At 43.3% G+C, this 13,427-nt stretch overlaps 1 protein-coding gene across 3 annotated transcripts in view; it reads right to left on the reverse strand.

The window, feature by feature from the left end:
- cap2 (cyclase associated actin cytoskeleton regulatory protein 2) overlaps positions 1-13,427 on the reverse strand; it is a 202,949-nt gene that overhangs the window by 172,969 nt on the left and 16,553 nt on the right. Inside the window, exon 2 of one of the 3 annotated variants that reach the window (XM_072283588.1) lies at positions 6,401-6,443. The exons of the other annotated variants lie outside the window; for them this stretch is intronic. Within the exon in view, the coding sequence (XP_072139689.1) occupies positions 6,401-6,443 (43 nt within the window). The remainder of the gene's footprint in view (positions 1-6,400; positions 6,444-13,427) is intronic. 3 annotated transcript variants of the gene reach the window in all.

Here is a 13,427-nt window from a genome sequence, read left to right on the forward strand (position 1 = left end):
CTTCAGTTTGTAAATCAGCTACCTCATCTTCCTACGATACTTCTTGCTTTAAAGTATATGCAGTTCAGGACACTGGTCCCACCATGCTCTCAACCTTCTGATTCCTAACTTTGAGGTCTTACCAACATCTACCTCTACACGAACTGTTCTTGCACTCCATTCCCATCCCCCTGCAACTCTGGTTTAAACCCCACCATGCAGCATTAACCTTCCCACTACGATATTAGTCCCCTTCTAGTTCAGGTGCAAACCAGCCCTTCTGTACAGGTCCCATCTTCCCTGGAAGAGAGCCCAATGACCCAAAAATCTTATGTCTTCCCTGCTACACCAATTCCTTAGACACATATTAAACTATATAATATCTTCCTAGTTTCTAGCCTCATCAGCACATGGCACAGGTCGTAATCCTGAGATCACAACTCTGGAGGTTCTGCCCTTTAACTTTGTTAACTCCCTGAACTCCCCATGCAGAACCTCATCACTCATTCCACTCACGTCACTGGTACATACATGGATCATGACTTCTGGCTGTTCATCCTCCCACTTAAGAATGCTGAGGACTCAATCAAAGATATGCCAGACCCTGGCACCTGGGAGGCAACATACCACCCGGGAATTTTGTTCTCACCCACAGAACCTCCTGTCCGTTCCCCTAACTAATGAATCCCCTCTCATCACAGTGTCTCTTCTCCCCACTTCCCTTGAGTCACAAAGGCAGACTCAGTGCCAGAGACCTGACCACCATGACCCTCCTGTTAGGTTATCTACTTTGACAGTATCCAAAGTGATACACCTGTTGTTGATGGATATGGCCACAGGGCTCCCTAACCCTTTCCCCTTCCTGACTGTCACCCACTTTCCTGTGCCTTGCACCTTGGGTGTAACTACCTCTCTATATGTCCTATCCATCACCCCCTTAGCCCCCCCCCCCAATGATCTGGTGTTCATCCAGTTCCAGCTCCAGCTCCAACTTCTTAAGGTGGTTTGTTGAAGGTTGCAGCTGGATGCACTTTTCGCAGTCGGAATCGCGGGGACACTGGAGGTCTCCCTACCTTCCCACATCCCACAAGAGCATTTCATTACACTGCCTGGGATCTCTACTGTCCTAGCCGAGCAGATATCAAGAGGAGAAGGAAAAAAAAACTTTTCTTCCTTTGCTTTCTCTGATTGAAGCCTCGAGGAGCTAAGGCTTCAAGATCACCACTCTATGTCCACTCAGACAATGGCCACTGTGTTTGCCCCTACCTTCCTTTAACTTGCTCTTACTAATTAGGGCAGTGGGTAGTGGCTCCATACATCACTACTACAGGGCATGACAACCCTGACTTACACGAGTCCCGTGCTCAGCTAGCTCCAGCTGACAGTACCTGGTATGGGTCCCTATCCAGGGTTATGGATCCCACTGCCTTGTGGTATCTTCGGGAGAAGAGAAGGCTAAGGAGTAAACCCTACACAAATCCGGAGTGGAGCCCCTAAGGCGGTTGGATGTCGTATCACGTCACCTCCCGGCAGGCAAATGTACTGCTTCGCATTCCTTTCGACCACATCCGCAAGGCCAATAGGGGGATCTTGATGTCTGGGCAGCCCAGGATCTCCATATTCATCGTCCAGGTCTGCGCCCTGGATACCAGGTGCATCCATTGTCTACTTAGACATATGGAGCCATTGACTAATCAATACCAAACGCTGAATGATCACTGGTCAAAGCTCTATTACGTTGCCGCAACCTGCTTCTGCCTTTTATCCTCGGGTAGTGGACCTGATTGAAGTCCCTTCCTCTCCAAACTTCTGATGTCCAGATTGGTCATTGGTCAAAGCTTAAATAGAAAGAAAGTAGGAACTACAGACGGACTAACCTGATATCAAGAACAGGGAAATTATAGGAATCTATTTTTAAGGAAGTGGCCGCATTGTACTGAGAAGATAATAACAATAGAGATTTGGAATCAGAATCACAGAAAGGCACAATATGGAAACAGGCCCTTTGACCCAAGGACAATCCGATCATCAACTACATATTTAATCCCATTTTTGTATTCTTCTTGCAACTTAGTGACCAATCTGCAAGTCTTTAGGATGTACGAGAAAAATCAGGGGACCCAATGGAAACTCACCCAGTCACAGGGAGAAAGTGCAAGCACCATACAGACAGCACCCTAGGTCAGTCTTGAACCCAGGTTGATAAATGTACTAAGAATTTATTTTCAGGCTGTATCCAGCAGAATAGATGTAGTGGACTTGTTTCATTTGAAGAGGTACAACCCAAAAATAGCTGCAAGCAAAATGAGAGCACTAGGAATTAGTAGCACCAAATTGGTAGTACTTCTAAAAATTAGAAGTAGAACTTTTGATCCTCAATTCGATTAAGCTCTTTTGCCAAATATTATCATTTAATTTGAATTCATTTATATGGTTTCCTTCCAATTTTATTTAATATAAATGTGAATGGGCAGTTGATGATTTTTCTTATCTATACATACATGATTGTAAGACGTATTGCTCTGGGAGTTGGTTCCTAATGGGTTTTTCTTTCTTTTTTCTTTTTTCTCTTGTAGTATAGTGGGTTTTTTTCTTTTAGTTAGTAGGGGTTCTCTTTTTTCCTTCTTTTCTTTATAAAAAATATTTTTTCTTCATTATCATATATTATTTTTTGATAAGTTTTTTCAGCTTTATTAACTGTACATATATCAATTTGAAGTCTTGTATCATTTTATAGCTGTAGAAGATTATGTATCAATAAAAAGATTTTAAAATGAAAAATGAAATGGAATTGGTAGTACCATTCTGGTGAGGTCCGAGGATTGGTTATCAGACAGAAAACATAGCTGCCATTAATGGATCTTGAAAGACTGCAACCAGTAAGTATCATTAGTTACAGTACATTGGTGACTGGGGTTCTAATGTTCACAATCTATATATCTATAAGGGGATGAAGTGTATTATATCTAAGTTTATCAATAATAAAGACCGAGTTCCAGTGTCGATTATGAGAAGGAAGCAGAAACAGAAACTTCAGAGTGATAAAAGTATGTGAATGGGAAATTACGGAAGATGGAACAGAATTCTGGTTGACCCACTACACAAGGTGTGTGGAGGTTTATCAGGATGCTGCCTAGATAAGACAGATTTGATCAAGTGGGGTTATTTACTCTGGAACAGCAGAAAATGAAGAAAGACTTGATAGAAGTTTATTAAAATTATGAGACACACAGGTCAGAATCAGTATCAGGCTTATCATTACTGGCATGTGTCGTGAAATTTGTTAACTTAGCAGCAGCATATACATAATATAGAAGGAAAAAAGTAAAAGTAAATCAATTACAGTATACAAGGGGTGATTGATAAGTTCGTGGCGTAAGGTAGGAGGAGTCAATTTTAGAAAACCTAGCACATTTATTTTTCAACATAGTCCCCCTCCTACATTTACACACTTAGTCCAGCGGTCGTGGAGCATACGGATCCCTCCTTTGTAGAAGTCAGCGTCTTGGACCTCCAGAAAGTGGTCAACAGCAGTGGTGATTGATAAGTTCATGGCCTAAGGTAGAAGGAGATGAGTTATTAACTTCAAACTTTCTGCATAATCACTCAAAGAGTTGAACTGCACGTGCATGTAAAGAGAGCAGTATAACTCATCTCCTTCTACCTTAGGCCACGAACTTATTATTCACCCCTACTGTGGACCACTTTCTGGAGGTCCAAGACGCCGACTTCTACAAAGAAGGGATCCGTATGCTCCACGACAGCTGGACTAAGTGTGTAAATGTAGGAGGAGACTATGCTGAAAAATAAATGTGCTAGGTTTTCTAAAACTGACTCTTTCTACCTTACACCACGAACTTATCAATCACCCCTCGTATGTATATTGAATAGATTAAAAATTGTGTGAAAACAAATAATATTAAAAAAGTGAGAGTGTTCATCAATTCAATATCCATTTAGGAATCGGATGGCAGAAGAGAAGAAGCTGTTCCTGAATCGCTGAGTATGCGCCTTCGGGCTTCTGTACCTCCTACAATGAGAAAAGGGCATGCCTCGGGTGCTGGGGGTCCTTAATAACGGATGCTGCCTTTCTGAGACACCGCTCCTTGAAGATGCCCTGGGAAATTTATAAGCTGGTACCCAAGATGGAGCAGACTAAATTTATGACCCTCTGCAGCTTCTTTCGGCCCTGTGCAGTAAGTAGACCCCCCCCCCCCATACCAGACAATGATGCAGTCTCTCAGCAGGCTTTCCATGGTACACCTATAGTTTTCGAGTGTTTCTGTTGACATACCAAATCTCTTCAAACTCTTAATGAAGTACAGTCGCCATCTTGCCTCCTTTATAGCTGCATTGATATGTTGGGACCAGGTTAGGTTCTTAGAGATCTTGACACCCAGGAACTTGAAACTGCTCACTGTCCCCACTTCTTACCCTTCCTGAAGTCCACAATCAGCTCTTTCGTATTACTGACGTTGAGTGCCAGGTTGCTGTTACGACACCATTCCACTAGTTGGCATATCTCACTCCTGTACACCCTCTTGTCACCACCTGAGATTCTGAAGGTTGGATCATCAGCAAATTTATAGATGGTATTTGAGCTACACCTAGCCACACAAACATGGATATAGAGAGAGTAGAGCAGTGGGCTAAGCACACACCCCTGAGGTGCACCAGTTTTGATTGTCAGCGAGGAGGAGGTATTATCACCAATCCGCACAGACTGTGGTCTTCTGGTTAGGAAGTCGAGGATCCAATTGCAGAGGGAGGTACAGAGGCCAAGTTCTGTAACTTATCAATCAGGATTGTGAGAATGATAGTGTTAGAGTAGAGTAGAATAGGTAGAGTAGAGTAGACAGTTGATTATCTTTTCCCATGGTCAAAATGTCTAATGCTGGAAGGTATGCATTTAAGGTGAGAAGGGGAAAATTCTTTTTAATTATACACAAAGTGGTGGATGCTTGGGCTAGGACTGATGGTGGAGGACGATATAACAGAGGCCTTTGAGAGGCTCTTGTTCTTATTCATACACAGAGCTTGTGTTTATATGCAGAGAATGGAGGGATATGGACCATGTGCAGGCAGAAGGAAGGGGTGAGTGCATTATTAAATTATGCATCCCTATCATCTTAACTAGTTCAGCACAACATAATGGGCTGAAGGGCTTATACCTGTGCTGTACTGTTCTAAGTTCTAACGTAGAAAAATGTGAGGTCATCCAGTTTTCCGGGAAAAAAAAATAGAGTGTATGTTTTAAATTACAGGAGTAAGTAATCAGAGAAACTTGGGTACCCTTGCATACGGAAGTTTACACGCAAGGTAACAGGCAATTAGAAAGCAAACGGAAGGCTGGATGTTATTGAAAGAGGGGCGAGCAAAGGAGTAAATATCACATTGTAACTATTTATAGCTTGCTTTATTACTTATATAGAGGGAGTCCACACCGCCATACACTTCTGCTGTAAGGTGATTTGATGCTTGAAGATGAGGGCCATCCTCTAACTCACTTGGCTCCTCACAACAGCTTGAACTCCAACCACAGCAGCTGAGCCTCAACAACACTCCATGCAAGTACCAGAACTGCAGGGCAAAATGCCAGTGATCTAAAAACAAGTTTCTGCTGCAAAGTCACAGTGCAGAAATGGACCCTTCAGCTCACCACGAACACACTTTGCCCATTTACATAACCTCTGAGCTGGGCCTCTCCCTGCAGCAGGTGACAACCAGGTGAGAGATGACATTACTCTGTGCTTTATGCTGCACAGTGATTAATCAGAACACCTAGATATTCTGGGAAAGCATAAGCACAAACACAGCAGCTGAGGTATAGTCTGCAAGAGAGGTATGCAAGGTTTGCAATGCATGTAGTACTGTAATGATGCACAACTTGAGTTACATACTCAAAAGCATTTAAAATGGCACAGCGCTGTTCTGCAGGCAGCTCACAAGACTACTAGATTATACATCTTCTGAACTGTTATCACTGCAAGCTGCATCTTGTAATTTCCCCTTAAGAGACACACTTCTAAACCGCCTAAATGCACCAGTGATTTTACTATCTTCTGAAGGACACGGCGAACTTGATTCCCAGGTAGTGGCCGGATGACTGCCATAGAAATCAAGGACAGCAGGACAGAAAACAAGCCAGGCTGAAGAGATGGGGATCACGACCACTGCTAGCTAGCATTCTCCTAGCCAATGTACAGTCAATGGAGAAAAAGATAGAGGACCCAAGGGCATGCTTGCTGTATCGGAAGGAAATGAGGGATTGCTGCATTCTCTGTTTCACTGAGACGTGGCTCAACACCCTACACTTCAGATATGGTGCTGCAGCCCAAGGGACTCTCAATCCACCAGATCAACCACATGGCAGCAACAGAAAAGGGCACAGGCAGCGGCATATGCTTCATGATAGACTCACCCTGGGGCTCGGACATAGCAGTCTTGACTCTCGTTCTCCTGACCTGGAACATTTCAGAATGAGATTTAATATCACCAGCATACATCATGAAATGTGTTAACTTGGCGGCAGCAGTACAATGCGACACATGAAAACATAGGGGGAAAAAACGTGAATTACACAGGGTAGTGGGGATCCTTAATGACGGATGCTGTTTTTTGTTTTGAGGCGCCACTCCTTGACGATGTCTTGGATACTACGGTGGCTAGTACCCACAATAGAGCTGACTGAACTTACAACGCTCTGCAACCTACTTTGATCCTGTGCAGCAGACCCACCCCCATACCAGACAGTGATGCAACCATTTAGAATGCTCTCCACAGTATATCCGTAGAGATTTGTGAGTGTTTTAGGTGACGTACCCAATCTCCTCAAACTCCTAATGAAATATAGCCACTGTATTGTCTTCTTTATAGTTGCATCGATATGTTGGGACCAGGTTAGGTCCTCAGATATTAACACCCAGCAATTTGAAATTTCCACTCTTTCCATTTCTGATCCCTCAATGATGATTAAGTGCCAACCACTATTTACCAAGGGAGTTCCCCGCCACGATCCTGACTACAGTTTACATACAGCCAAAGGCAGATGTCAAGCTAGCACTTGATGCACTGAATGCCGTGATTAACAAAGAAGAAACTGCCAACCCTGATGCCTTTCACTTCCTTGCCGGAGACTTCAATTAGGCCAGCTTGAAAAAAATCTCTGCCCTATTACTACCAGCACATCACCTTCAGCCATTTTGGAAAATCTGATCCTCTGCCAGTCCTCCCTCCTCCCTGCATATAGGCAGAAACTAGAGCAAGACACCAGAGGACAACTTGGAGATGGTCACAGGAGCGGCTATGGGAGTTAGTGGACTGGGCCATGTTCAAAGCCTCAGAGGAACAAAATGAATACCCCAGTTGTCATGAACTTTAAAGACACTGGAGGACGATTGTGTCCCCACAAAAATCATTCAGAGTCTTCATCAACCAGAAGCTCTAAACGAACCAACAGATTTGCAATCTGAGGCTCAGATCAGTGGTGTTTAGTACTGGCAATCCAGGAAATCACAAGGAAATCCAGGTATGGTGTCTGGAAAGCCATCTCACATGCAAAGTGGCAATTCTGAACTAAACTTGAATCACAGAAGCAGCATGCACAAAATGCTGGAGGAACTCAGCAGGACCATCCATGGAAAACAAAGGAGAAGAGTCCCAGCCCAAAACGTTGACTGCTTGCTCTTTTCCATAGGTGCTGCCTGGCCTGCTGAGTTCCTCCAGCATTTTGTGTGTGTTGCTCGGATTTCCAGCATCTGCAGACTTTGTGTTTGAATCACAGAAGGATGTTCGAAAGCAGTGGCACAGCTTGAATGCTATCATCTCCTACAAAGCAAAATCAAGCAACATAAATTTGAGCAAGGTTTCACTCCCAGATGAGCTCAATTCTTTCATGCTTGCTTTGACCGACAGAACATAGAGGCAACTTCATGAACTCCCAAAGCCACTGATGACCACGATTTCGGTCTCCTTCAGGAGGGTGAATCCATGGAAAACATTTGGCTCAAGATAGCAGACCTGTAATAATTAACTAGCTGGAGTGGTTATGGACATCTTCAACTTCTTGCTTCAGTTGTATGAAACCTGCCTGGACCTCCTGCTTCGAGCAGGTTTCAGTCAAACCAGTGTCCTGGAAGAAATCGGTGACCTGCTTCAATGACCATCGCCCAGTGGCACTTACATCCACTGTGATGAAGTGCTTTGCGAGGTTGGTCATGAAATACATTAACTTTTACCCAAGGAGTGACATGGATCTGCTGCAACTTGCCCACCGTCACAAGTAACTGCAGATATCTTCTCACTGGCCCTTCACTCGGCTCTGGAACATCTGGAAGATGAAGACCCATACATCTGGATGCTCCTCACCGACTACAGCTCAGCATTCAACACTATCATCCCCTCAAAAGTAAACACTAAGCTCCAAGACCTCAGCCTCGATAACCCTTTATGCAACTGGATGCTCCATTTTCTTACTGGCAGACCCCAGGCAGTACGGATTGGCAACAAACCCTTCACAATCACCATCAGCACAGGTACACCACAAGGCTGTGTGCTTATCTCCCTGCTCTACTCACCTTATACCTATGACTGCGAGGCTAAATACAGCTCCGATGCCATTTATACAGTAACATGCAAACGTTTGGACACCCCAGTCAAAATTTCTGTTACTGTGAATAGTTAAGTGAGTAGAAGATGAACTGATCTCCAAAAGTCATAAAGTTAAAGACGAAACATTCCTTTCAACATTTTAAGCAAGATTAGTGTATTATTTTTGTTTTGTACAATTTTAGAGTGAAAAAAGGAGCACCATGCAAACATCATCAAAATTCCGTGGATAGACCTCAAAAGAGCAGTGCATGCAAGACGGCCCAAGAATCTCACAGAACTAGAAGCCTTTTGCAAGGAAGAATGGGCGAAAATCCCCCAAACAAGAATGGAAAGACTCTTAGCTGGCTACAGAAAGTGTTTACACGCTGTGATACTTGCCAAAGGTGGTGTTACTAAGTACTGACCATGCAGGGTGCCCAAATTTTTGGTTTGGGCCCTTTTCCTTTTTTGTTATTTTGAAACTGTAAAAGTTGCTTAAAAAGCTTGCTTAGATTATTAAAGAAATGTGTCATCTTTAACTTTATGCCTTTTGGAAATCAGGTCATCTTTTACTCACTTAGCTATTCACAGTAACAGAAATTTTGACTGGGGTGCCCAAACTTTTGCATACCATTGTACGTTGACGATATCTCTATTGTTGGTCAAATCAAAAGGTGGTGACGAATCAGCATATTGAGGGAAATTGAAAATCTTCTTGAATGGTGCCATAACATCCTCTCACTCAACTTCAGCAAAACTAAAAAGTTAATTATCGACGACAGGAGGAAGCAGGAGGTCCATGAGCCAGGTCTGGGGGATTGGAGGTGGAGAGGGTCAGTAACTTTACATTTTTTGGAGTTCTCATATCAGAGGATCTGTCCTGGCACCAGCACACAAATGCCATTCACAAAGAAGGCACGGTAGCACCTCTACTTTCTTAGAAGTTTGCTTAGATTCAGCATGTCAAACTTTAACAAGCTTCTCTAGATGCACAATGAAGAGTATCCTAACTGCTTACATCATGACCTGGTATGGAAACACCAATGCCCAGGAACAGAAAAGTCTACAGGAAAAAGATGGATACAGCTCAGTCCATCATAGACAAAACCTTCCCCACCATTGAGATAAAGCACCGAACAGGCCCTTCAGCTTTTCGAGCTGTGCACGATTCAACCTTGGCCTAATGAAGCAACAATTTTTAATGACTAATTAACATACTAATCAGCACCTTTTTGGACTGTGGGAGGAAACCAGAACACTTGGAGTAAACCCACACGGTCACAGGGAGAACATACAAATTCCTTACGGGCAGCGGCAGGAATCGAATCCAGGTCACTGGTACGGTAAAGCGTGGTGCCAACCACTACACTATCATACCGCCCCAAACACAGCAGTGCCAAAAACAAAAGTGGCATTCATCATTTATGTACTTTGAGATACAGCGCAGAATAGGCCCTTCTGGCCCTTCGAGGAACCCCCAATTCAACCCCGGTCTAATCACGGAACAATTTACGATGACCAATTAACCTACTAACCAGTATGTCTTTGGACTGTGGGAGGAAACCTGAGAAAACCTGTGCACTCCACAGAAAGGAAGCACAAACTTCTTAGGTGGAACACCAGGAGTGCACTTTGAACTCTGAAACCCCGAGCCATGGTCCATCAAGGACCCCCCCAACATCCAAGCCGTGCACTCTTTGCTACTACCATCAGACAGAAGGTCCCACACCATTAGGTTTAGGAATAGTTATTACCCTACAACCATCGAGTTCCTGAATCTGTGTGGATAACTTCACTCTCAACTCTCAGCTGACTCCACAGCCTACACTCACTTTCAAGAACTCTACAATTCCTACTCTCAGTTTTTTTTTTGCACGATTTGTCTTCTTTTGCATCTTGGTTGTTTGCCAGTCTTTATGCATAGTTTTTATAAATTCTCATGAATTGATTTTTCTGTTAATGCTGCCAAGAAAATGAATTTCGAGTTAGTATAACGATAACATATACACCCAATCCTCGTTATATGCGAGGGATATGTTCCTCGAAGTTGACGCATAATGTGAATAATTAATTAAATGGACAAAATAGGGATGCGTTCCAGAGGGCTTCCTAAATGTGTTTTATCTGTAATTTATTCATAGTTTTATACCAATATGACACAAAAGCAGTGCTACAAGACAACATTTGTATTATATTTAATCAATTTAAGGTAATATTCAATGTAATAAATCATAGAAAGTTAACATCCTCTGGTGTACAGTACTCACCAACAGTGGCAGGTGTGTTCGTTCCGGGAGATGAGTGGTTCTTGTGATGTCGGGCAGCTTTACACGGATAAGGTGGATGGTTGTGGTCGTCAGGATAATATCAAGCACAGCAAGGGGTGAAGGAAGACTCACCGAACTCTTAGAACTGCCAGTAGCAGAAGATTACAGCGATTTGCATAAAATGGTGAAGGTTGTTTGCTTGACAGCATTTTGTTTTAAATTTGCTTGTAGGGAAGAAGGGTTGACGGCAGGGAACGGCTAAAATGCTGACTCCGTTCTAAACTTGGGTCCATGTCCATCGCCATTTGTGCCAAGTGTTCCAACTTCCACCATTCCCTCACTGTTGGGTAAACTCCCGGGATTTTCAAAATCGTCTGTTGCTTGCAGCATCTGAGAGATAGTTCACCGTAAAAAAAACGTACACCTTGAACGTGGATCACACCGGTCGAGTGGTTGAATCAGTGATGTTGTGTTAGGTGGCGGGAAACGCACTGTTATGTCAGGATGAATGCTGTCCAAATGTTTAGGATGGGCTGGTGCATTGTCAAGCAACAAAAGAACTTTAAAGGCAAGATTCTGTTCCCGACAGTAGCGTCCCAGAGCGGTGTTACCTTCAGCTGATGCCGCGCTGTTTATAATTTCCAACTTTTTTTCCCAAGTGTTAAAGCAGTTCTCTGCTGCTTGGCTGATGGCCCAGGACATGACATCGGACGCTTAGGAGGCATAGTTAAATATTTCAAGCGCAAAATCACTGCACCGTAGGTAAAACCAACAAAAGTTTAAGATCGTGCATCCACACCTCGCCAAAACCAATGCAAGAGTGGCGAGAGAGAGATTGTGAGGCGCGTGCACCTGATGTGTATTGGCGGGAAAGCGGTGCTTCTCATCCCAACAGTGAGACTGTGAGGTGTGCGCACGTGACTTGTATTGGCAGGAAGGTAGTGCTCCTCGCATAACTGTGAATTTTAGACGCATATAACCAGACGTTAGTAGAAATAGGTTCCTCACATAACTATGAATCCGCATAGTCTGAAGATGCATATAACGAGGATAGGGTATATGTACTTTGATTTTAAATTTAATTTGACTTGGACAGTTTCACCATAATATATTTTCACACTGCACATTGGTTATAATACGATTGATGGACTGGGGCACATTATTTGCATCACATAGGCTGCATTAGTTACAGTGCAATCATGATCCAGAAAACCTGTTTAAATCTATGCTTTGAAGGCAACTGTGCCTGTTCTGCCACAACAGAACTTTCTGTAATGCAAATTTTCTTAGGAATGTAATTATCATATTATAGCAGAAGTCTCTGTATTTGTCCTAAGTGAGGTCGCACTTGAAAATTTACCGTCTCACAAATAATGCACCAATCTATCCAAACCCTTGAGAGATCATTAGTATGTCAGTCCAAGATATTAATGACCTCTTCGCCTTACCCCGATCTTCCTGCAAAATGTCACCAATTTCATTCACACTGTGGGCACTCAAGCGACACTCTCGCCCATGCCACAGAGCTCGCCGTTCCAGACTACCTTATTTGGCAGTGTGCAGCCGTCAGATGCTGGAATATCTGGGGTAAGCTCTTGTGGGTCAGAGGTTATCGCTGCAGACACAAAGTGAAAAGGAGCAGCCTTCCAGCAGCAAGACTGCAGTCATATACTAATGCGCCCAAACACACCTCCAAGCTTATCAATGGTAAATGTATCATTGTGTATAACGTTAGAGTCAGATGTCCTGATTTTTATTGATGTCCTTGATTCATTTCATTATAAACAATTTTCTAAACAATAGCAATGCTAAAACTTCTTCTCAGAGTAAACAGCATAGAGGTCATAGCTTCCAGGCTCTGCATATTTTCCTGTGACAGTGTGGAGATTGACTGCTCCAAACTCCTCGTCATCTCCCACACTAACCAGCCAGACCTGACAACATGTTAACCACCTTGTGATGTATCCACATCAGCTTGGTTATGACAGCATCCCAATCACATTCTTCATCCAAGTCCTTCAGCAATGCAAGTGAATTGTTTCCTCCAGCAAATCTCTCTCAAAATTCCACACTGCAACAGCCTTTCCACGTCTTGCATGACCTTCTGAGGGGGGAAGCATTTGCTTTTGCCCTCACTTCCCCTTTTTAAATGTAATTTAATATGCAAAAATATGTGCAAAACAATAGTTTATGTCATTAAAACCAAGATTTTATATTATTTTGCATATTTACTTTGCCTTTAGTTTGATTAAAATCTAGCACTAGGTACCAAGCTAAACAAGAGACACAAACTACTGCAGATTCTGGAATCTGGAGCAAGACACACGCTCTGAAGGAACCCACCAGGTCAGGCAACAACTACGGAACAGGTTTTTATCCTCTTCTATGCCATCCTCTCTCACTGCTCCCCCTCTAATCTCTGCTAAGCATCCTCTCACAACAGATGCTAACCGAACTAAGCTTCTTCAGCATCTTGTACGTTGCTCCGGGTCCCCTCATCTGTGGTCCATTGTCTCTCCATTATATTGCTCCATTGCAAAGTTTCAAGATTGCCCAACTTTAAGTTTCCTGTTTCAGAGAAGGAGTTCTATG

The sequence above is a fragment of the Mobula birostris genome, chromosome 19 (assembly GCF_030028105.1).
Source record: "Mobula birostris isolate sMobBir1 chromosome 19, sMobBir1.hap1, whole genome shotgun sequence".
Taxonomy (NCBI): Eukaryota; Metazoa; Chordata; class Chondrichthyes; order Myliobatiformes; family Myliobatidae; genus Mobula; species Mobula birostris.